Below are 25,620 nucleotides of genomic sequence, written 5' to 3'. Positions count from 1 at the left end.
GGTGAATGGCTTAATTCTGCTCCTGTGTCTTATGGTCTTATAAACTTAATTGAATATAACTAGCACAACAAAATAAATAAAAACAAACATTAATGCATTAGCTCAAGTTGAGGGAGCGAAAAAAAGAAATATAGTCCTGAGTTGACATTGGGGGTTTTTCAGGACATGATAAATAAGGCTAATAGGTGTTTTCAGATCTGTGTTAACTGCAATTCACAGAGATCGTTATGTTATTTTTCTGCATTTTGAGAACAGAGCATGGGCTTTGATCAGTAACTGACTGTAATGTCTGCACCATTTTGTCAGACTGTACATAAATCCTCATACTGTGATATGTGAATTGGTTTCACTGTGGTTATTGCTTATTTGGTTTTCATCTCTGTGCACCATTCTAAATAATTTCCTCTATTCAATGTAACTGCTTAATAATAAATTTATTCTTGTAACCTTTCTGATTCTGTAGTGCGAAGTGAACCTGACATTCTTTGTTTTTTTACAGGATAGAGCAGCAGATGAAGTGTTGGAAGCACAAAGGATTGCGATATGGCCATCTTTGACACGCCAAAGGAGGCTTTTAATGTTCTGCGTCCAATTTGTGTTAAGATAACGAAGGAGCAGACTATTAGTAACATACAGTGCCTTCAGTCAAAACTGCAGAATGTTGGAGATGCGGCATTACAAGATCTGCAGGAATATGTACTGTTTCCACTCAGATTTTCACTGAAGACACCTGGTCCAAAGCAAGACAGGCTTCTCCAAAGCATCGTGGAGTGCATAAATTTTATTATTTCTCGAACATGTGTACGGAGTCAGCAACTTCTCCATGAACTCTTCTCTGAACTTTCCCTTTCCCTGTCCTCTCCGGGCAACCATGGAAAGCTAGCCAAGACTTCTGAAGAGCTTAAATTGTCTGCTATCCAAGGACTTGATGCCCTTCTGCATTCAGCATATGGTGACATAGTTCTAAGTTTATATGAGCCAAACATGCTTCCTGTCCTTGGTTATGTTATTTCTGTGCTCTTAAGCATTGCTGAACATGAGAAATCAAGACAGCTCCAAATTCATGCTCTGAAATGTTTGTTGACCTTGAGTTTGCAATGTAATTGCTCAGATACGCACTGTTCTTTTGACAACAGTGACCTGATTCGTGTTGGAGACACATTTGCCTCGTTTTTGCCTGGGGTCACTTTAGGAATGACACGCATAATTTCTGGAGACGTCAAGCAGGGTTACTTAGTAACGACTCATGCCATCAGGATTTGGTACAAGGTGGTGTGTATTGTCATGGCCAACGAACAACTGTCCAATGTCGAGCTTGGCAAAAAATTGACTTGTACAAAGGAAAGTAAGCATGCTGAACTTGTAATCTGCAGAAAGCCTGAATGGGTAAAAAGCACAGCAAGCAAACTGGATGTGCTGCTGCAGAAGCTATGTAGTTGTGCTGCTGGTCATCCACATTGGAAAGTACGACTGGAATTGGTTGAACTGCTTCACCATTTGCTGTCACAGTGTAACAAATCACTCAAGGAATCCATCAGCCATCTTCTGGAAGTTCTCATAAGGCTTGTAGGAGACGAAAGACTAGAGGTGCAGACAAGATGTAGTGAAGTTTTGAAGCACGTCTCTGTGCAGTGTGTGATGTGTGACAACAGAGATTTCGTGGATGTACTCTCAGAGAACCTGCATGCATTTGCAACAGCCCTTCCAAGACTCATGAGAACTCATGATGACCAGAACAAAGTGGCGTCATTAAATTTGTTGCTTGGTTACTTAAGATTGTTAGGTAGTAAAGTCAACATCGTTCTAAATTCAACTGTTCATCTTAGGCGTCTTTCAAAAGCACTGATGCAAATCCTAGAGTTGGATGTTACAGATGTGAGGATTGTGGAAGAAAGACAATCGACTTCTGAAGCTGCAAATCTGCAGGAGTCAGCACGCTGCTCATCCAGCATGGGTTATTTACAAGCATTTGCCAAGCCTGCTACACAGAGAAAATACTTCAAATATTTTAATGAAGGACATATATTTACATTGCTTCTACAGGTTTGCAGGCTTTTAGGTTATTATGGTAACCTCTATCTACTGGTGGATCACTTTATGGAACTGTACCACGAGTCTGTAATGTACAGGAAACAGGCTGCACTGGTGATTAATGAACTATTGCTGGGAGGTGCTGGATTAGATGTGAGTGTTCTGCATGAAAGAGGAACTCCAGTTAGCACCGATGATTTGAAGGCAACCATCACATCTGTTGTTGAAGAATATACAAGCATGGACAACTGGCACTTGGTAACAAGTCTGGAGTCAGAATATCAAGTTGGCCTCCATAAAAATCATGCAAAACGTCAGGTTTTCGCTGAAGGAATCCAAAGCAGTTTCCAATATTCAACTTTAACAGTTCACTCTATGAACAGCAATATCTGGCAAATCTGCATCCAGCTCGAAGGGATTGGGTATTTTGCTCGTGTGTTAAAGAAGGAATTCCGTTTGCTTTTGATGACTACTCTTTACCCGGTGTTAGAAAAATTTGGAGCTGAAACCGTGCTTGTTAGTCAAATGGCAAGAAGTACATTGGTAGACATATGCCAATCATGTGGCTATAATTCATTTCAGGAATTGATAAATCAAAATTCGGACTATTTAGTGAACACCATTTCACTGAATTTGAGAAGAATAGCTCAGCACCCTCACACAACCCGTGTTATCAACGTTATGTTTAGCTATTTGGATGCCAGCTTTCTGCCTCTAGTTGATGACGTGGTTCAGGATGTGCTCCTCTCTCTTGATCATTACCATAATGAAAATGCTCAGCTAATTTTTACTGTCCTCCACTCCCTGTTAACAGCCATTGGTAGGTAATGTGCATTGAGGAAAAGTATACTACCAGAATGTTGTTAATTTGTGTGTGAATTTTGACGTATATCAAATAATGTGCCATAGCAAAAAGATTCCAAATTTAACCAGCTCTCTCATTTTATAAATAGCATCACTGTTTCGAGGGTAAAAACTAGGACATGACATGGATATTGATGAAATCAAGGGCTTTGGGGTGATGCTGGAAAATGGAGCTAAGATAGAAGATAGACCATAACACATAGGAGCAGAATTACATCATTTGGCTGATTGAGTCTGCTCTAGCATTCCACCATGACTGATTTATTATCCCTCTCAACCCCATTCTTCTGCCTTCTCCCTGTAACCTTTAACACCCTTACTAATTACTAACCTGTCAACCTTCGCTTTAATTATACCCAATGACTTGGCCTCCACCATTGTCCATGGCAATGAATTTCACAGATACATCACTCTGGCTAAAGAAATTCCTCCTCATCTCTTTTCTAAAGGAATGCCTTGTATTCTGAGTCTGTGCCCTCCTGGCCCTAGACTTCCCAATTATTGGAAACATCCACTCTAGGCCTTTCAATATTCAGTAGGTTCGAATGAGATCCCCCTCCTCGTTCTTGCTTATGCAGGCCCAGAACCGTCAAATGGTCCTCATACATCAACTCTTGCATTCCTGGATTCATTCTCATAAACCTCCATTGGAACGTTTTTAATGCCATCACATCCTTTTTTAGATAAAGGGCCCAAAATTGCTCACTGTATTCCAAGTGCAGTCTGACCAATGCATTTTAAAACCTCAGTAGGATCTTAATGAATGGTGGAGTTGGTTCAAAGGGCTGGGGACCGACTCCTGTACCTATTGCATTCTGCTCTAGAGAAGATTTTACTGATCTAGTTATGGTTTCAGGAAAATAAGACCTTTAGAGGTTGCCAAGTAGGCATTTCAATTAAATCAAATATAACCTATAAAATTTCATGCAAATAGTAATATGTGGTTTCACCACTAGAGGGTGATGATACTCTATGTTGATCTAATAAAGGTTTGGTTTCTTTGGCTCTGTTAAATTTTATAGTTTAAAGTAAATGGGCTTGAAATGTTTTTGTGTGATGCAGTGTTTAACTGCACAATGTGAAGGAGTTTAATGGAAACTCGTTTGATGATGCAGTTAAATTTATTGTGAACAATTATTGCAGATCGTTTATGCTTGAAATAGCACAATGTTTCTCAGCACATGTGGTTTGATGTCATTCGTGCTAAATTAACTTACACATCAGAGCCTTCCTGAATAAGATGGCCCACTCATGGAACACAAGCCTACTTAAGCAACAGTTAAAAGTCATATCTTATGCATTACAACAGATTCTCTACGGGCGTTCTGGCATTTTGGTCCTCCAAGTACATTGCTTGGTTACTGCATTATGTTTTCCTTCCGTAGCTATCAAGTTCATCTGGATCTTAGACACTGTACTAGTCTAACAGGTAACAGGAGAAGGCAGGAGACTTGGGTTGAGGGGGATAATAAATCAACCATGATAGAATGGTGGAGCTGACTCAGTGGGCCGAATGGCCTAATTCTGCTCCTACGCCTTATGGTCTTATGCCTGACCCTGAAACCCCTTAGGTTAATGTTGGAAGTGAGGCCAAGAGATTATTTAGTGTAGGCCCCACAGACTCTGTCTATAAAAGCCATTGATAGAGCGAGAACTGTAGTTGAGGTCAGGTTTCCCTATGTAATGTCAAGCTGCAATTTTCAACATAGCATTCTTCACTGTTCTTAGCAAATAGCGTAGTGAGAGGTATTTGTGATCAGCTCTTAAAGGCGTATACCACATACAGACAACACTTAGAACCAAAAGGGAGTGTTGTTGCTAAATGAGTGGATACTGCAATAATGGGAAATTGTTGGAACATGCTCCCAGTGACCTGATGAGGGGCAGGGGGAGGGGGCTAGTCTTATTGGTAAAATGCTGTATCTATAGGAAGCGTATTCTTTATATGTAGGTGTTATAGAGACTCTGTTTACAGCCAGGTCTTCCAGTCAGGAGGTCATTGGTTCTCATAAGGACATAAATATGAGGGCAATTTCAGTGTAAAACACTGGGAGTGTGCACATATTTGTTCTACTCTAGGTTACCTCAGTTTTTTTTGAACGAAGGATTCTTTAATTTGTCCAAGTGAATTTCCAAGGCTTCCCCTATCTTTAAGATATGACATTAAACTAAAAGCCTGTCTGTTCACTCGTAAACAAGGCACTATTTGATGAAGTGATTATCTTGTATCCAAAATGATTTTCGCTTTGTTCAGACAGCTGTGAAAAGATATCATGTGTTTGTTGTTAGCTCCAGAGGATAGGATAGGGTTAGGGTTGCCAGTCCTTCTATAAGGTTTCACAATGCGACTTCCTGGTTTTTGTACTCCCACTGTTTGCAGTGTGCCACACTCAGCCACATGCTACACTGCTGTTCCCAATTCCCTGACCATTCAGTGAGCTGTGCTACAGATGTATGGTGGAGAACCTTCTCTCTGGTTGACATGATACATAGGATTGCAAGATGCTGAAGAGGGTTGTATACTTTGCCAGCAACACCGTAGACACAACCCTCTTTGCACTGTTTATTTGTTGGCAATTTATAGTAATTTTATATTGTGCGCTGTAACACTTAACACAAAACAACAAATTTTGCATCATATAAGAGAATGATAATAAACGTGTGAAATTTAGGTGATAATATCATCTGTTACAGTGAGGTGTGTGATCTTGAAGCTACTTTTACAAAACAGCCAGAAAGACCATCTTTCACAAAGATTATTAAACTTAGTGAAAAAATTAGACAATTAAACATAGCTAGATATATCTTGGTTCTTTAGAGTGTCTCAGTGATCTATATCAACGGTCATTTAAAGTCTGGTTAATCTTTAAATTCTGTTAGACTGAAACTCACAATTCAGTTTATTACCACTGACATTTGTCATGAAATTTGTTCTTTTTCCTCATCAGCTACAGCATAATAGCCAGGCATTGCATGCAGTATTAATTGTGTTCTGACTTCCTTTGGGATTCCTACATGAATATCACTATTTACTAGGCTTGCTTTTTTGTTTTAGATGTTTGGTGAGCTTTCTTCATAATTTGTACTGCTTGCTGCTGCCCAATATTTTTTTCTTTCAACTGTATCTGTGTGTTTTGCTGAATACAACACACAGCATGATTTTTATTTTTTTAGCTGTTGCACTTATCTGACAGATCTAACCTTAATATCTGCTTCACATTGCAGTAAATGTGATTTAGTTCTTTAATAAATGTTGATGTTAGGGATAGTTAAACAGGCATTGCTAGCATTGATAATTGACAATGTTCATTTAAAATAGAACAACAATTGTGCTACCTGTTCTACTTATAATTAAATTCCTGTGCCATCGCAAATGATCACTGCCAAATTTAATAGAGACATGAATCCAAGGATAAATGTTCCCCTGATATTTTTCTCTGTTTAACTGTTTGGCTCCTGAAGACTTATGTAAATTGAGAAATCACAAAATCAGTTTGTCAGATATTACTGAAAGACAGATCAAAATAACCTATTGATCGTTAATCACCGAACAGCTTGCTGGTTTCCACTCACGGATTCCGATCAGAAAGTGGGGCAATTTCATGAAGTCTGCAGGTCTGGTACCACGGCAGAAGAGATCCAGTGCTTTTTCCAGGAATATCGGAACCTAAAACGTCTAGCAGAAGGAGATATTGAAGGCATTGATCTGGACCAAACAGGTACTTTTCTGGATAAAGATTTCTCTCCCACATAGTGAAAGCATTTTATCCTAGTTACAATAGGAAACATAATTCTCAAGGCACATACAGTAGAAAAACGTCAGCTATCACTTAGGAGCCTGTGATCCATTCATGTTTGTGTAGCAGACTAATGCTCTAAAGATTGCATTGTACAAGCTTTAGCTTGACACTATTATATTTCACTGAATTGAATGTTTTTAACTTCCATTTTATGTATTTTGGAAGTGAAAATTCAATCATGTTGCATGAACAGGCAGCTCTTTTGAAATGTGCCAGCTTTTCCTTCGATTTAGCCTATTAGTTATTGAATGCAATGACTGAATAGCCCCAACTTTGAGTGAATTATTTAATCCCTTCTCATCTGCTCTGTGGCATTCCACAATCATCATTTGCTTCAATGTGCCTCCTCATAATCTGCCTTTTCCTTTCCGAATTTGTTTCCATCTTTCACATTTGTTTAAGCTCCTTTTATTCATTAATTCTTGAATGTCATATGAGTTGTTGAAGGTGGTATGTGAGAATTCTCCATATCAGAATGGGACAGTCTCCTAATCAGCGTACTTTGTTCTTCTTTTCCCAGATCAGCCATCCTTCATGTTCAGTCTAATTTCAGACAAGTAATATTGCATTAGGTCCATGTAGATTGCTGAGAAAGAATACAAAACTCTGACCATAACCATAAGATACAGGAGCAGAAGTAGGCCATTCGGTCCATCGAGTCTGCTCAGCCATTCTATCATGGGCTGATCCAATTCTTCCAATCATCCCCACTCTCCCGCCTTCGCCGCATGCCCTTTGATATCCTGGCTAATCAAGAACCCATCTATCTCTGCCTTAAATGCACCCAGTGACTTGGCCTCCACAGCCACTCGTGGCAACAAATTCTACAGAATTACCACCCTCTGACTAAGGTAATTTATCCACACCTCTGTTCTAAATGGACGTCCTTCAATCCTGAAGACATGTCCTCTTGTCCTAGACTCCCCTACCATGGAAAATAACTTTGCCATATCTAATCTGTGCAGGCCTTTTAACATTTGGAATGTTTCTATGAGATCCTCCCTCATTCTCCTGAACTCCAGGGAATACAGCCCAAGAGCTGCCAGATGTTCCTCATACCGTAACCTTTTCATTCCTGGAATCATTCTCGTGAATCTTCTCTGAATGTCGGTATATTCTTTCTAAAATAAGGAGCCCAAAACTGCACACAATACTCCAAGTGTGGTCTCATGAGTGCCTTATGGAGCCTCAACATCACATCCCTGCTCTTATAATCTATACCTCTAGAAATGAATGCCAACATTTATTATTTACCTTCTTCACCACTGACTCAACCGGGAGGTTAAACTTTAGGGTATCCTGCACAAAGACTCCCAAGTCCCTTTGCATCTCTGCATTTTGAATTCTGTCCCCATCTAAATAATAGTCTGCCCGCTTATTTCTTCCACCAAAGTGCATGACCATACTCTTTACAACATTGTCTTTCATTTGCCACTTCTTTGCCCATTCCCCTAAACTATCTAAGTCTCTCTGTTTCATCAACACTACTCGCTCCTTTGTATCTTTGTATCATCGGCAAATTTAGCCATAAATCCATTAATCACATAGTCCAAACCATTGACATACATTGTAAAAAGCAGCGGTCCCAACGCTGACCCCTGTGGAACTCCACTGGTAACGGCAGCCAGCCAGAATAGGATCCCTTTATTCCCACTCTCTGTTTTCTGCCGATCAGCCAAAGCTCCACCCATGCTAGTAACTCCCCTGTAATTCCATGGGTTCTTATCTTGCTAAGCAGCCTCATGTGCGGCACCTTATCAAAGGCCTTCTGAAAATCCAAGTACAGCACATCTACTGCATCTCCTTTGTCTACCCTGTTTATAATTTCCTCAAAAAATTGCAGTAGGTTAGTCAGGCAGGATTTTCCTTTCAGGAAACCATGCTGGCTTTGGCCTATCTTGTCATGTGCTTCCAGGTATTCCGTAATCTCATCCCTAACAATCGATTCCAACAACTTCCCAACCATGATGTCAGGCTAACAGGTCTATAGTTTCCTTTCTGCTTCCTCCCAATCTTCTGAAATAGCAGAGTAACATTTGCAATTTTCCAGACATTTGGTACAAGGCCAGGATCTATTAATTCTTGAAAGATCATTGTTAATGCCTCCTCAATCTCTCCAACTACTTCCTTCAGAACCCAAGGGTGCATTCCATCAGGTCCAGAGGATTTATCCACCCTCAGATTATTAAGCTTCCTGAGCACCTTCTCAGTCATACTTTTCACTGCACATACTTCACTTCCCTGACACTCCTGAATGTCCGGTGTAGTACAGATGTCTTCCACTGTAAAGGCTGATGCAAAATACGCATTCAGATCCTCTGCCATCCCTGCGTCTCTCATTACAATGATTCCAGCATCATTTTCTATTGGTCCTGTACCTACCGTCAACTCTTTTACCCTTTATATACTTAAAAAAAACTTTTAGTATCTTCTTTGATATTCGTCGCCAGCTTCCTTTCATAACTCATCTTTTCCTTCCCAATGACCTTCTTAGTTTCCTTCTGCAAGTTTTTAAAAACTTCCCAATCCTCTATATTCCCACTAGCTTTGGCTTCCTTGTATGCCCTCTCTTTTGCTCAACCCTAATGGAATCATTCTGAGTAACATGTACACTCAGTAGTGACTTTATTAGCTACCTCTTGTACCTGATAAAGTGGCAACTGAGTGTATGTTCATGGTGATCTGCTGCTGTAGCCCATCCACTTCAAGATTCGAAGTGTTGAGCACTCAGAGATGCTCTTCTGTACACCACTGTTGTAATGTGTGGTTATTTGAGTTACTGTCAGCTTGAACTAGTTTGGCCTTTCTCTACTGACCGCTGTCATCAACAATATGTTTCCCCCCCCACAGAACAGCAGCTCACTGGACGTGTTTTAGTTTTTCACACCATTCTCTGTTAACTCAGGATTTTGTTGTGCATAATGTCCCGGGAGATCAGTTTCTGAAATACTCAAAACACCCTGTCTGGCACCAGCAATCATTCCACGGTGATAGTCAATTAGACCACATTTCTTCCCCATTCTGATGTTTGGTCTGAACAACAACTGAACTTCTTGACCATGACTGCATGTTTTTGTACATTGAATTGCTGCCACATGATTGGCTGATTAGATATTTATATTAACGAGCAAGTATACTTAATAAAATGGGCGCTAAGTTTATATAGTCCTTTTATATGCTGAATAGTAAGTTCTGTATAATTACGTACTACTTTGACTTTGTAGCTTTGAAACAGTTGTGCTGAATTGGTGTTTGTTTAACCTTTAAGGAGGACGGTTACAACTGCAAAGCCAACTAACAAAATAGAATGCGGTTTCATTCGTTGAAATTTCTTGCAGCAGTTAAGGTGACACGGCAGCATAATGATTAGCATACTGCGATTAAAGCACTAGCGATCCAGGTTCAATTCCATCTCCAGCTGTAAGGAGTTTACCTTCTCCCTATAACCATGTGGGTTTCCTCCAGGTGCTCCAATTTCCTCCCACATTCCCAAGACATACAGATTAGAAGGTTAATTGGTCAGACGGGTATAATTGAGCTCATTGCGCTAGAAGAACCTGTTATTATGCTGTTTCTCTAAATCACGGGTTTCCAATGGACCACTTCCTTAATGGTATTAGTCCATGCATAAAAAATGTTTGGGAACCCCAAGTTTAAATTTTAAAAAAATTGAGAGGATCAGGTGTTGTGTTAGCTTTAAAACCTGCCAGAAATTTGTTTTATTTTCACCTCCAACACTTCTCCCTGGGTGCCAAAGCAAAACTGTTTTGACTGTGGACTGAGCTTCTTGCTTCTATTTTATCTGTCACTAATCCACCACTTTCCACCCCTGTAGCGGATTACTTCTCTGCTGTTGTCCCAACTCATCCATTGCTGACACCTTCATATATTCTTTGTTTACTATAGGTGTTACGTTTCCTGGCCGGATCCCACCTTCATAAACCTGAGCCCATTTAAAACTCTGCCCTAGCTTCCACTTGTCCCATATCTCACTTATTGTTCACTAACCTAGATTGACTCTAGGCCAGACAAAGCCTACAAATTTTTATCTTTTCCACCTTCCATCTCCATATTTCTCACTTTATTCTCCCTCCCCCACCTACCTCCCCCTCACCTCTCAAAGGTGGTGATGAATCAGCATATAGGAGGAAGATTGAAAATCTGGCTGAACATCAACCTCTTATTTAATGTCAGCAAGATCAACCTGATTATTTGAGCCAGTCCTCATTGAAGGACCAGAGATGGAGAGGGTCAGTAACTTTAAATTCCTCAGTGTTACCATTTCAGAGGATCTGTTGTGGACCCAACACACAAGTGCAATTACGAAGAAAGCTTGGCAGTGCCTCTGCTTCCTTAGAAGTTTGCGAAGATTCGGAATGACTTACAAAACTTTGTCAAACGTGTGGTGGAGGGTATATTGACTGGCTGCGTCACAGCCTTGTATGGAAGCACCAATATCCTTGAACGCAAAATCCTACAGAAAGTAATGAATATGGCCCAGTCCATCACGAGTAAAGCCCTCCTCACTATTAAGCACATCCACATGGAGTAGTGTTGCAGGAAAGCAGCATCCATCATCAGGGACCTCACCACTCGGGTCATGCTGTCTTCTCGCTGCTGTCATCAGAAAGAAGATACAGGAGCTTCAGGACTCACGCCTCCAAGTTTAGGAACAGTTATTAACCCTCAATCATCAGGTTCTTGAACAAGAGGGGATAACTTCAATTGCCCCAACACTGAACTGTTCCCACAACCTTTGGACTCACTTTCAAGGACTCTTCATCTCATATTCTCTATTTATTGTTTATTTATTTATCATCATTATTATTATTATTATTTCTTTCTTTCTGTATTTGCACAGTTTGTTATCTTTTGCACACTGGCTGTCTGCCCTGTTAGAACATAGAACATAGAATAGTACAGCACAGTACAGGCCCTTTGGCCCACAATGTTGTGCCGACCCTCAAACCCTGCCTCCCATATAAGCTCCCACCTTAAATTCCTTCATATACCTGTCTAGTAGTCTCTTAAACTTCACTAGTGTATCTGCCTCCACCACTGACTCATGTAGTGCATTCCATGCACCAACCACTCGCTGAGTAAAAAACCTTCCTCTAATATCCCCCTTGAACTTCCCACCCCTTACCTTAAAGCCATGTCCCCTTGTATTGAGCAGTGGTGCCCTGGGGAAGAGGCGCTGGCTGTCCACTCTATGTATTCCTCTTATTATCTTGTACACCTGTTGGTGTGGTGGTTCAATGTTTCTATGATGGTTACTAGATGGTTATTGAGTAGGTCTGCAAGAAAATGAATCTTGGCGTTGTATATGGTAACATATTTATAGTTTGATAAGAAATTTACCTTGAACTTTGAACCTACCAGCTTATACACTTTCCTGTCCCCAACCTTCTTATTCTGGCTTCTTTCCTCTTCCTTTACAATCCCAATGAAGGGTCTCAGACTGAAATGTCAGCTCTTTATTCCTTTCCACAGACGCTGTATTTGTTCCACCAGCATTTTGTGTATGCTTCCAGCATATGCAGAATCTATTGAGTTTATGAACTATCAAAGATTTAGAATTAGCTTTACTTGTCACATGTACGTTGCAACATAAAGTGAAATGGGTGGTTTACATCAACACAGTTCGAGGGTGTGCTGGAGGTAGCCAGCAAGTGTCGCTATGCTTATGGTGTCAACATAGCACGGCCACGACTTGCTAACCCTAACCATATGTCTTTGGAATGTGGGAGGAAACTGATATTTCCAGAGGGAGCTCACAGAGAAAGAGAGAGAGAACATACAGACTTCTTATCGCTAGCACTAAAGCGTTATGCTAGCCGCTATGCAGGTCAAGCAGCTCCTGTGGAGAGACATGGAGTCAGCAATTCAAGTCAATTATTCCTTCATCAGAATTCTGGTGTTTTCTGCTTTTGAACTTTGTGTCTATAGTTAATAGCTTTATGTGAACAAACCAATAATCTTATATTTATGACGATCTGATTTATCATGCCTGCTATTCAACCCTGGGCTTTGTTTATTTGATAGTCTTTGTGTAACAGTGCCCGTTGAAGATTCGGCTCTTTATTCCTTTAAGTAGACGCAGCCTGACCAGCTGAGTTCCTCCAGCATTTTGTGTGTGTTACTCTGGATTTACAGCATCCGCAGAATCCTTTGTGTGCTGATGATAGTTGAGATTTCTAACAGCCTTCAGGTATGTCTGTATGTGCTCTGTTTCAGAATGTGAAATTCCCAGTCAAGCTGAACCTAATGTGAGCTATGACCACCCTGATGTGAAGAAAGAACTGCCGGCTCATATCCAAATTACCAAGGACGTGATGGAAAGATGTATTCACCTCTTATCAGACAAAAGCATTAAATTGCGACTGAAGGTCTTGTATTGTTCTATGTCCAGAAGATAGAATATAAGTTTTTAAGCACTTGCTGGGTATCTTTTGAGTTGCATATTTTATTTATTTAGAAGTGCAGCACATTAACAGGCCCTGCAGCCCAATGAGCCTGCACAGCCTAATTCTACCCATATGACAAAGTAATCTATCATCCCATATGCCTTTGGAATGTGGGAGGAAACCGAGCACCCAGAGAACACCCATGCAGTCATGGGAAGAGCATGAGAGAACACCCATGCAGTCATGGGAAGAACATACAAACTCCTTCCCGGCAGCAGTTGGAATTGAGCCCGGGTTGCTGGCACTGTAATAGTGTTTTTCCAACCACTATGCTACCATGCCGCACCTTGAAGATAAACTGTTCTAAGAGTAAGAGTGAATGTCATCTGATATTCTGTTTAAAACAAAATGCATTAAACTTCAGGGTGAACAAATCCAGCTGAAGCATTTATTTGAAACCTCAAGTTATGTAAAATGCTTTACTCTTGTTTTCCCTGTCATTTCAGAATGATGCATTTATCTTTATTTACCTTTTCAATATTAAAGTGGTTATGGATTTCAGTTTCCATTTCCTGAAGAATTGCTTTAGACAATTATAAAGGCAGTCTGGAAATTGTTCAGTGGCTGTAAGACATTTTTAGTATTTGAACTGTGATGGACCAGCAGACAGGTTGGAGGGTGTTAGTGGTTAGAAGGCGGGGGGAGGGAGGTTGAGTTCAGTGTTTGAGAGGCAGTGGGTTAGACAAAATCAGGGTGGTATCTTAAGTCGTGCAGATGTGTTGTTGAAACCTCTTTTTCAATATGCAGCCAACCATGCATGCATTGATACGAACCATAGAATTGGTCACCAGCATACATTGAGGCCATTGTGTTATCAAAAATCCTCTGTCTATGAGAAATTCTCTATTTCTAAATGTTTGTTTTTTCTCATTGAAATGTGGTTGCATAATTACAAAATTGGGATGCTTTGTGATTCAAATCCAAGACACATTTCATAGGTCTAAAAATTAATAGTTTTGGTGACATACTTTTAATTTGTGTCTGTAAAAGTTGAGAAATCATGACCTGATTTGCAAAAAGAAATTCATGTAGGCTGAAATATAAATAAGACCAGTCAGCAACAATAGATGAGACGTGGGTTTAGTGGCCCAGAGTTTGATGCTAGTAGTGAGCAGTGAGCACTTGCTGCTGTTCTGCTACTGACCTTTGTGGATTCTTCAGTTGTGATCTTGCAACCGGATGTTACCTTCAACTGAGAGGTCTGATGCAAGTCCACTAACTTCACCAGCGGCAAAGAATGTTGAAGACTTTGAATAGTCTTCACATTTGGAAACCTGAAAGCAGCAAAAGTTTGCAAAACTTCAAAGAAAAATGTAATGAAAACATTAATGTTTGATTGTTTAAGAATGCATTTAAGCTCAATTTTAAAATTGTGTATTAACTGTGTAATTCTTCCTCAAGGCTGTTCCGTGCCAAGGAATCCAAGTTAAACTGGCAAATTTGATCCAAAGATAGCTCGTTTATAGGAATCAGAGAATAATGGTGGAAGGTTTCTTTTTCAAATGGAAGCCTGTACGCAGTGGTGTGTTACAGGAATCTGTGATTAGACTCTTACTATTTCTTAAGCGTTTTAATGTCTTGAATATTTCACAAGACGTATGATGAGTAAATGCAGACGACACAAGAAGTGATGGAGAGGTTGCAAGTGAGGATGGTAGACTTAAATTACAGAATGATATTTATAAACAGTGGAGTTAGGCAGAGCAATGGCATCTGGAATTTAATTCTAATAAGTGTGAGATTATGCATTTTTGGAGGTCTGATAAGAGTAGGGCACACAATGAACAGTCAGTCTCCAGGGAGTATTGAAGAACAGAAAAACCTTGGTATATAAAGGTGACAGCACAGATGGGTAAGAAGATGAAATGCGCACAAGGAATAAGTCTTCATTAGCAAAGGAGTAGAATATAAGAGCTAGGAGATCATAGTACACACATTATAAAGCTGTAGTTAAGCCTTTGCTGGAATATTATGTGCAGTTTTTGTCACTCCAGTATAGGAAAAAATATGATTGCATTCGAGAGGATTTTCCCAGATGCTGCATGAAATGGAACGTTTTAGTTGTATTTACAGAGGCTGAATAGGTTTGTTTCCTTGCAAAGGAGGAGGAGGCTGAAGTGGGTCCTAATGAAGGTGTACGAAATTATGAGGGGTATAGATAGTAGAAGCTTGTCCTCCATAGAACAGATGTCTAAAATTAGAGGGCATAAGGGTAGAATAAGGTGTAAGAGATTCTGAGATGATCTGAAGAAAAATGTGGTTGGTATTTGGAATGCACCGACGCAAGTAGGTGATGGAGACAGGAACTCGCTCATCATTTAAATACCTGGGCAAGCACTTTAATTGCCAAGCTGTGAAAAGCTACAGATCGACTGCTGGAAGATGGAAGCAACATGGATGGAAACTTCAAACACGAGGAAATCTGCAGATGCTAGAATTTCAAGCAACACACCTAAAAATTGCTGGTGAGCGCAGCAGACCAGGCAGCATCTCTAGGAAGAGGTACAGTCGACATTTCGGTGGAGACCCTTCGTCAGGACTAACTGAAAGAAGAACTAGTAAGAGATTTGAGAGGGGGAGGGGGAGATCCAAAATGATAGGAGAAGACAGGAGGGGGAGGGATGGAGCCAAGGGCTGGACAGTTGATTGGCAAAAGGGATACGAGGCTGGAGAAGGGAAAGGATCATGGGACGGGAGGCCTAGGGAGAAAGAAAGGGGGAGGGGCGAAGCCCAGAGGACGGGCAAGGAGTATAGTGAGAGGGACAAAGGGAGAAAAAAGGAGAGAGAGGGGAAAAAAAATTAAATAATAAATAAATAAATAATGGATGGGGTACGCAGGGGAGGTGCAGCATTAACGGAAGTTAGAGAAGTCAATGTTCATACCATCAGGTTGGAGGCTACCCTGACCGAAATATAAGGTGTTGTTCCTCCAACCTGAGTGTGGCTTCATCTTGACAGTAGAGGAGGCCGTGGATAGACATATCAGAATGGGAATGGGATGTGGAATTAAAATGTGTGGCCACTGGCAGATCCTGCTTTCTCTGGTGCACAGAGAAACTTGTTGGTTGGCATGGACATGGTGGATCAAAGGGTCTGTTTCTGTATGACGCTAATCCGGGTCTGGTTCAGCTAGCAAATCCTCTGGTATAATGCAACAGGTTCTTCCTGCTGCATTGGATTTTATGTGGATTCCAACACCAGAAGATGGGAATAACTCAGCCGACAAGCTTGCAACTTTAGTGTTCACAAGGAGTTCTGAATGTCAAGAGGAAGTGGGTGGAGGGGAGGGATGAATTGGTTTTGTTGGATCTTGTTACTTGTGTGATCCAAAGGTTCTTCAGAAGTCAATAATGAGGCATAAAACTTACTGCTTACAATAGTTTCATTAAGTATTACAAGAGCAGGAAACAAACAAGAAAGAGGAGCTGAGAGAACAAAGATGTGTAAAAAGGAAAAAGTAGTTATGGTCGTCTCATACTCAAACTAGAACTAACAAAATTCCAGTGATAGCAATTAACCTGTGGAATAGCTGGATTCAAGTAGAGTGACACCTGCTGCAGAAAACAGAAGTTTCTAGAAAAATACAGGAGCAGTTGTACCATAATTACTGGAAAATACACTGAACAATTACATGTATATAATTGATTATATAATAACACAAACAAACATAGCAAAGTTAAACTACAAGAAAAATGCAAGGGAAAATATGAATTCTACACCCCAATCAACAGTTTGCAATAATAGAGATATTGTTATTAAAATCTTCATTTTCAATTGCAGTCTGCTGTTCCCCCAGTTGCTTATGTGACTGAGGTGTAATTTATTTAATTACCTAAATTTCAAAACAATTGAACCCACAAGCCCTATAGATCTAATAGATAATTGTAACAATAAATGTTTTTTTAATCAACATGTCTTAGCACAGTAAAATTTCTTAATAACAAGTGTTTGAAGTGTTTAATGCAAGATAGTTAGAATGAATATATAAAAGCCTCTGCTTTTTCTGTAACCCTTTCAACTGCCTCATCTGCATCTATGGAATTTCGTTTTCAAACAGATCTTGGATGTTTTGGAGCTGTGTGTAATTGTTCTCCAGAATAATCTGAATGAACTACTTCCAATGGTTCACCGTGCGTGGAGTCCCCTTGTACAGAGATTGACCAATGATGAAGCCCTTGTTGTCCTCAGGGCATTCAAGGTAAAAATTGTATTTCTTACCAGCTGTTATTGGTGAATTTATGTAGCTCGCATGATTTAGATTAAACTAGAGCAAGATGCTTTAGGCTGACTTCATTACCATACATTTGCATGCCTATGAATGAAAAATAATGTTCTGGATATCAGAAATTCATAACGATTTTTTTTTTCTCTGGTTATGTATGTATAGGGAAGGATATTGAATTGTTTCTATCTTGTTTAGGTGCTGTGCACACTAGCTGATATATGTGGTGATTTCCTGAGGAGCCGAGTTTCTAAAGACGTTTTGCCAAAGGTGACCAAAACTTTAGTAAGTCAAGCCCTGGTTAGTGTCAAGGCTGGGCCCATCTATAGCCACACACTCGCCTATAAACTTCAGCTAGCTGTGCTTCAAGGACTTGGAAAATTATGTGAGAAACTGGAACTTAGTAAGTATATACTTCTGAAGTCAATGCGTGACCTATTGCTATTAATGCAGCTATATTTTGATTGTGTTGGCACATGGCCAAGTGGTTAAGGCGTTGGTCTAGTGATCTGAAGGTCGCTAGTTCGAGCCCTAGCTGAGACAGCATGTTGTGTCCTTGAGCAAGGCACTTAACCACACATGGCTCTGTGACGACACTGGTGCCAAGCTGTATCGGCCCTAGTGCCTTTCCCTTGGACAACATCGGTGGCGTGGAGAGGGGAGACTTGCAACATGGGCAACTGCTGGTCTTCCATACAACTTTGCCCAGGCCTGTACCCTGGAGACCTTCCAAGGCACAAATCCATGGTCTCAAGAGACTAACGGATGCCTATATATTTTGATAAATTTATGCATTTCAGATTGCAACTTGTAAGGAGATAGCTACTTAAAATAATCTGTTAACGGTTAAAACTGTGCAACTATTCATCTAGGAGGTGGTTGAGCAACACACACAAAAAATTTTGTGTGTGTGTTGCTTGAATTTCCAGCATCTGCAGATTTCCTCGTGTTTAGGAGGTGGTTGAAGTGGGTTTCTTCATACATGTACAGTAGCATTATACTGTTTACTGTTTTACTTGTGTTGTAAATTCACATTATGCAAAATGTCAATCTTCTGGAATATATATTAGTAGGTAACTTATTTGTGGTAATATTACTTTGTGTTGTGTGAGTTATATGTATTGTGTTGTGCACCTTGGTTTGGAGAAACGTCGTTTTGTTTGGCTGTATTCGGTGAATTTGAAACAGTGATATCTACCTATTTAAATCCGCATTCATCAATGATCATATTGATTTGTACTTTTCAAAGTATAAAGTATACAGAAGTAAGAGAAGTTGGGGGCATTGGAAAGGGTACAGAGGAGATTTACCAGGATGCTGCCTGGTTTAGAGAGTATGCATTATGATCAGAGATTAAGGGAGCTAGGGCTTTACTCTTTGGAGAGAAGAAGGATGAGAGGGGACATGATAGAGGTGTACAAGATAATAAGAGGAATAGGTAGAGTGGATAGCCAGCGCCTCTTCCCCAGGGCACCACTACTCAATACAAGGGGATGTGGCTTTAAGGTAAGGGGTGGGAAGTTCAAGGGGGATATTAGAGGAAGGTTTTTTACCCAGAGAGTGGTTGGTGCGTGGAATGCATTGCCTGAGTCAGTGGTGGAGGCAGATACACTAGTGAAGTTTAAGAGACTACTGGACAGGTATATGGAGGAATTTAAGTTGGGGGCTTATATGGGAGGCAGGGTTTGAGGGTTGGCACAACATTGTGGGCCGAAGTGCTGTACTATTCTATGTTCTATAGTTTTTCTTCATTAACTTTAAAACTAGAAGTATCTAATCCATGTCATTTCGGTAAGGTGTTTACTTGTTCTTCTGGCTGTGGTAATATAGGATTGTGTAGTTGTTAGTGCAACACTAATTGTATGCCAATTCTCATTTTTATTACAATCAAGAATTAAAAATGCACACCATGTTATCCTTTGTAATTGAGGACTATGTATCTAATATATATCTCGGTCTATCAGAAAGGTGATTTTATTTTTTTGTTTAAATGCTGAATTAGCTGTGTAGTTGAAATAGGGACCTATAAATAAAAACGATAATGAGAAGGTCAAGCAACTTGCCTGCTGCGCTCTCCTGAGTTAACTTTTTTTATTGATGACCTTTTTTGTCAACCTGAAACATTAACTTCTGCTTCAGACCAAAGATAGTTTCTGATCTCTTGAACACTTCCAACATCTGCAGTTTTTTTTTACTTTCAAATAATTTTAATTAGCTTCTCATTCAGTGGTTACAGAGTGGCAGATGTAACAAATGGCAGATTACCATATTGAATTTGGGTGGCTGGTTTCAGTCTTCAGCCAGCTCTAAAATCTGAACTTGGCTTGGCATAGCTGCTGCAACTGTTCAGTTTCGTTAATATCTAGTACTTCGGCTCAGAACTAATTCTACAACCTATGGACTCACTTTTTAAGTCGTGTTACCAGTATTTTCTTTTCTATTTGGACAATCTGCCTTGCACATTAGTTGTTTGCCTGTTTTTGTTTGTATATATTTTTTCATAAATTCTATTGTTTCTCACAATTTTCTTGTAAATGCCTGCAAGAAAATGAATCAAGGTAGTATATGGTGACATATTCGTACTTTGATAATAAACTTGACTGAGTTTGAGGTATAAAAGTGGCATAAAAATGGTTTGATCTTCTTGATGTGGGATAAAAGCACAGTTTTTCTTATTGCAGGTGAAGTTGACTTGGATACGGTGGCTAGCAGTTGTTTATCATATCTGAGCAGCAGGCAGCCAATAAAACTTCAGGAAGCAGCCTGCAGGTAATTTATATGTCACAGATTTAAATAAATTATAAGGAAATTGTTGCCTGTAACTACTTTTATTGCATTTACCCCAACCACAAACTGTTTCAGCTGCTTCCATCTGGCAAAGGGTACTGCAGCATTAAAGCCAGAACAGTTTATTTTTTACAAGCCATTCGACTTTTTTAAATCAACATGTCTGTACATTGCGACGGAATCATAACACAAAGATTTTTACTCCCCTCAAATTGTGGGATGGATATAATATTTAAATAAATTCTAATTTTTAATATCCTTTTTAAGTATTGGATACATTTTAAGTGTCTGGACAGCATCAAGGCATAATGTATATTTCAGGCATTCCAATTTAGATTTATTGGGTCTCATGTTAAACATGGTAAATGGTGCTGTAAATTCCATTGTTCTTCCTAATCAACTTGCCTCCCCAAGAATGAAGTTACAATGCTGAGTGTTAACGTGGTTGGCCTACATGTAAGTTCATCCCCCACAAAGTATTTTGTAGGTATGTTTAACATTCCCACTCACATGCATCAAAATTGAAAGTAAGAACCCAATAATGGTGCAATAATTAAGACTAAATAGCTGAGCCAATTGGACAAGGAGCATCTTAGCCTGTGGTAAATTGTCTGATTTCCATGAGATGGAGTGATTCTGCAAATGTTCTCAATGCCTGGGGTTGGAGAGGGGAGAACTGATAGTAAAGAGTCTTTGGCTGAAATCAAAGCAAATGTAAGAAATTTGATGGAAAATACGGTATATGACAATCACTTACAATATAAAATTATTTCACTTGGTATCAAAGGCACTTATGAATGTTTAATGCCTTCTTTTGTTTCACCAGTGTGTTTTCCCATCTGTCTAAAGTTGACCCTGATGCCATTTGGCTGATTTTGAATGAACTTTATTGTCCAGATGCTTACAATCCACCACACACCAGCCTTCCACCAATTCGGCTCAGTGGAATGGGAAAACCAAGGAACGAATTCACTGATAATGTGATTCGACTTTTGAAGAGCTTATGACACAAGTTGTGGTACCTGTAAACATGTTGGGTATCTCAACATAAAAATCCTCTCATTTGGTGCTTTGCATGAACATTCATTTTGGTGTAAGAAATGCATTGAGTGCAGGAACTTAGTTACTGCAGTACATAATTTTATCTGATGGACTTAACACCAGCTTCCGCGGCTTATTTTATGTCATCACCAAAGATGTAAGTACACAGACTTCTTGATCTATGACTCATAGAAGGATTTCACACATTAAACAGCAGTCATAGTGATCTTGTTTACTGCAGAGGCTGGACCTGTGGTAGGCTAGAACACGCTTGCTGTCTTCCGCTTGTGTCCACAAATAAATCATGCACTTTAGAGAACCCCAAGGCAGTCACAAAGAACTTAGTTGATTGGTGAGTAGCTGGGTTGAGATTTACAGCTGTATTAACCCTGTCAAACTCCTTGAATATGCACTCAAAGTCTTGAGCGTACTTCAGATTTGAATAGAGTTGAGTCTCAAAGCTATTTCACCAATTTTAGGATTCTTACCAAAGAGCTGTGGATAATAATGAGGTGTTTATTGCTGAAACTGATCTGTATTGCTGACCTTGGAGAAACCGCAGAAGCATAGATGTGCTTTTTTCACATTTAGGCTGGTGACTTGATATTGATCGATTCTTGACTAGTTCCCAAGAGGTCCACCTTAGAGAGTCTGAAGGGAAGTAGATTACTGATAGGTAGCTGAAATTTGAGCTATTGAGAATTAAGTACAAACTGCCATGAGTTATTGCAGCAACTTTCTGTCTTACTTGTTGCAAGTCCAAGCAATGAAGGTTGCTCCACTAATAAGTCTGAATGTCATATCTTCAGGATTTTGCATGTCCTACTAGTTATCTACAGAATTGCTTGAACCAGGAACATAATAGATTCCTCGTGTGTATCATGTATACTTCGCCTTTTTTCAGAATGTACAAATTGTTAACTGCACTGTGGTACAGGTAGCAAGAAAGAATAGGAGTTAAAGACATTCTTAATTGCTCAATCCGACTCTTTTCCTTCAAAACATGATGGGTGGGGATAGCTGTTTGTCTTTCAAGAGCAGAAAACATGGCAGAATTAGGCCAATCTACCTATCATGTCTGCTCCACCATTCCATCATAGTGGGTGCCAGGGCAGTGGAGCGGTTAGCGTGATGCTCTTACAGCTTGAGGCGTTCTGGTGACATACAGACCAAACATCAGAATGAGAAAGAAATGGGATCTCTGTGAGTTTGACTGTGGAATGCCTGACAGGCTGGTATGAGTATTTCAGAAACTGCCGATCTCCTGGGATTTTCATGCACAGCAATCTCTAGAATTTACAAAGAAAGGTGCTAAAACCAAAATTAACATCCATGAGCTACAGTTCTGTGAAAATGTGCCTTGTTAATGAGAGACATCAGAGGAGAATGGCCAGGCTGGTTCAAGCTGACAGGAAGGTGACAGTAACTCACATAATCCCACGTTACAGCAGTGGTGTCAGAGGAGCATATCTGAACATGCATGTCAAACCTTGGGATACAGCACCAGAAGACCACCAACATACACTCAGTGGAGGTGCCTAATCAAGTGGCCTCTCCTACTACCACTATCCCTGGCAGTGTGTTCCACGTACCTGCCACTCTGTTTAAAAAAAAAATCTGACATCTCCTATACTTTCCTCCAATACTCTTAAATTTACTTAAGTTCCACTACTTAAGTTTGTATGTATTGGAGCAAGATTATTTTTAAAAATTTGAGCCTTTAACTGAGGCTCTTTGAACTCATGTACAGGGCTTTAACAGTACAAGCAGCGGAAAATCCATGAAGGTGGTATGGGTGAAGGACTGTAGGGTCTGTTGCCTGACCCCTCACTGCAATTCACCTGACCTTGCATCATGGAACAGAACTACAGCAGCTTAGTCCAGAGGATGCTTGGACGATGTGGCACTGTGAAAAGTATGTCAATGTACATAGAGCAGGTTGGATCAAGCGTTATCTATCGCAATAATTTTTTGACCTTAATTAGACCATTTCAATTATTTTTCCCATAAAAGCATCTCAATCATGTTCCATCAAGACCTCTCAGCTCTAATATATCTTGGTGCTGAACAAAAATCTCATTATTGGTTATGTTGGGGCTTCTGACAGGCCAGCAAGCCTCTCAGAGGAAATGTATGGTCTGTGTTCAAAATGACTGATCCTTGTGATGTTGCATCCTCTCAACCCTTGCATTCGCTTTCAAAACAAAATAAATCTCTGTAGGTTCATCCCCTTGCATGGTGGCAAGTGAAATATAACGGAGTGGGTTTATAGGCAGATTGCCATGCACTGATACGGTTACAGCATGCTTAATACAATGGTCTAGGAGCAAGTTTTCAGCTGTCAAATACAAGCTCTATCCCAAGGCTCTTCTGCAGTGTCAAAAGTAAAAAGAAAAAATGGTTATGTCTGTTCCAGCTGGTACTTGAGTTTCAAATCCCACTGTAGCAGTAAGGAAATTTGAAATAATCTTGAAAACACCAACGGAGATTAATGCACTGGATTTTAAGTTAAGAGAAAAAGAACTAGCAGCATGAAAGTAAACTTGTGATGGTACCCAGTCAAACTCCTCCCCGGTGATGAAGGCCGACTTGATGGCACTTCTGTGTACAAACAAGCATTTGGTGGACTAGTAGGTTGGATGGCAGTGGATTTACGGAGCTGCAGATACCCGCTAGATAGAAATGCAGCATGCTGCCCCTTCGCCCTTTCCCTCATCTCCTGCGTCACAACAGTGGGGCTTGACTGAGCCAAGCGGAGCTGGGAGTAATCAGAAGACTCACACTGAGTCAGTGAAGCTGGCTGGCAGCTGCTCATTTTCCTGCTACAGCAATCTTGTTCATTTCCAATTCATGAGCATTCTGGGTGATTAACAGATCTTGGGAACAGAACCCTCTAACATGGGGACCTACTGCATGTAACCTTAGACCTTTCTATGTAGTTGTTTCTTAAATGCCTTTTATGCAGGAGCAATCAGGGTTGGACAATAAACTCTGCCTTTACTAGCAAAGTGCACATCTCGTAGTTTTTAAAACTAGTTTTAGAACTATGACCATTTAATACTTAATTCGCCATCCCACTAAAGCCTCCTAAGTGACAGTTTGCTTCCTTATGAGTACTAGCTTACATTTTTTTATCTCTTAAGTTATTTATTTTACTTACTGCATTTGTAGGTACTGTATGTTTAACAGCTCAGTACAGAGTTCACACTGGATTCATCTGCTGAGGAGATACTCAAGCTGGGGTTTTATTTTGTAGGGGTTACCTTTTTGATGTAACCCCTACAAAATAAAATGCCATCTCCTGCCTATAAGAAGTCATAAGTTGCAATTTGTTTAATTTCAAAACTGTTGCATAGAACATTACATCACAGTACAGGCCCTTTGGCCCACAATCTTCTGACCTTTCAAACTACTCCAAGATTAATCTAACCTTTCCCTCATAGCCATCCATTTTTAAAAAATTTTTTCTTGCATTAGATTCTGAAGAGGGTTTGTGAATCATATTTTGACTGCATAAAAATAAATGCATATTAACAAACAGATGATTATTAAAATTGTATAAATATTTCTTCCCCAATTCTGGTTGTATATTGAAATGATTTATAATAAAAAAAAGTGAAATTTCCATTCTTTAAATTTTAGTCAATTGTTTATGTGTACATTTTTTGTAATCATAAAAAGATGCCTTAAAGTACAGTACACACAAAATGCTGGAGGAACTCAGAAAGTCAGGCCTGATTGAAGGGTCTCATCCCAAACATTTATTTCCCTTCATTTGATGCTGCCTGACCTGCTGAGTTCCTTTAGCATTTTGTGTGTGTGTGTGTGTATGTGAGTGTGTGTGTGAGTGTGTGTGTGTGTTGCTGAAGATTTCATGCCACTGCAGGATCTTTTGTATCCCTAAAAGAACAGTGTCAAGACGGGGAAACAGTTGGCTAACGTATTTATTGCAGTTCCAGTCATGTTAATTGATGAAACATCACATGGTGACTTCCAAGTGGCAGGTGTTACCAGACACAGTAAAGTACCAATTTTATTTATTTCAGTCATGCTGGAAAATGCAATGAACTCTTGATTAAAAGAGTCAAGCTCTTCTGTTCCAATATAAAATCTTCCATTCCCCTTTCTGGCACCACTCTTACCCCATCTCCTCTCCTCACCTGTCTATTACCTCCCCAAGTGCTGCTCCTCCTCTTTTTTCCTGCAGTCCATTCTCCGCTCCTATCAGATTGCTTCTTCATTCAGCCTTTTACCTCTTCCACCTACGTTCCCCCTCCCATCATTTCACCTGCCAGCCTGTACTCCTTTCCTTTCCCCCACCACCTTATTCTGGCTCCTCCCCAGTCTTGATGAAAGGTCTTGGCCTGAAACATCAACTGTTTATATCTCTCTGTACATACTGCCTGAC

At 40.0% G+C, this 25,620-nt stretch overlaps 1 protein-coding gene across 3 annotated transcripts in view; it reads left to right on the top strand.

Moving 5' to 3' along the window:
* The window catches only part of tti1 (TELO2 interacting protein 1), a 38,560-nt gene extending 13,736 nt beyond the window's left edge, over nt 1–24,824 (top strand). The window contains exons 2-8 of one of the 3 annotated variants that reach the window (XM_072280864.1): nt 500–2,851; nt 6,450–6,614; nt 12,933–13,084; nt 17,220–17,360; nt 17,583–17,787; nt 20,066–20,153; nt 20,998–24,824. In XM_072280864.1, the coding sequence (XP_072136965.1) occupies nt 544–2,851; nt 6,450–6,614; nt 12,933–13,084; nt 17,220–17,360; nt 17,583–17,787; nt 20,066–20,153; nt 20,998–21,178 (3,240 nt within the window). In that variant the 5' untranslated portion in view covers nt 500–543 and the 3' untranslated portion in view covers nt 21,179–24,824. Of the gene's footprint in view, nt 1–499; nt 2,852–6,449; nt 6,615–12,932; nt 13,085–14,563; nt 15,741–17,219; nt 17,361–17,582; nt 17,788–20,065; nt 20,154–20,997 lie in introns of those variants that run through there. The other 2 variants (XR_011889405.1, XM_072280873.1) reach the window with 2 other exon arrangements.
* The last annotated feature ends 796 nt before the right edge of the window (nt 24,825–25,620 follow it).

The sequence above is a fragment of the Mobula birostris genome, chromosome 2, assembly GCF_030028105.1.
Source record: "Mobula birostris isolate sMobBir1 chromosome 2, sMobBir1.hap1, whole genome shotgun sequence".
NCBI classification, from domain to species: Eukaryota; Metazoa; Chordata; class Chondrichthyes; order Myliobatiformes; family Myliobatidae; genus Mobula; species Mobula birostris.
The sequence above is the reverse complement of the archived record's forward strand: the minus strand, read 5'-3'. Positions and strand labels throughout refer to the sequence as shown.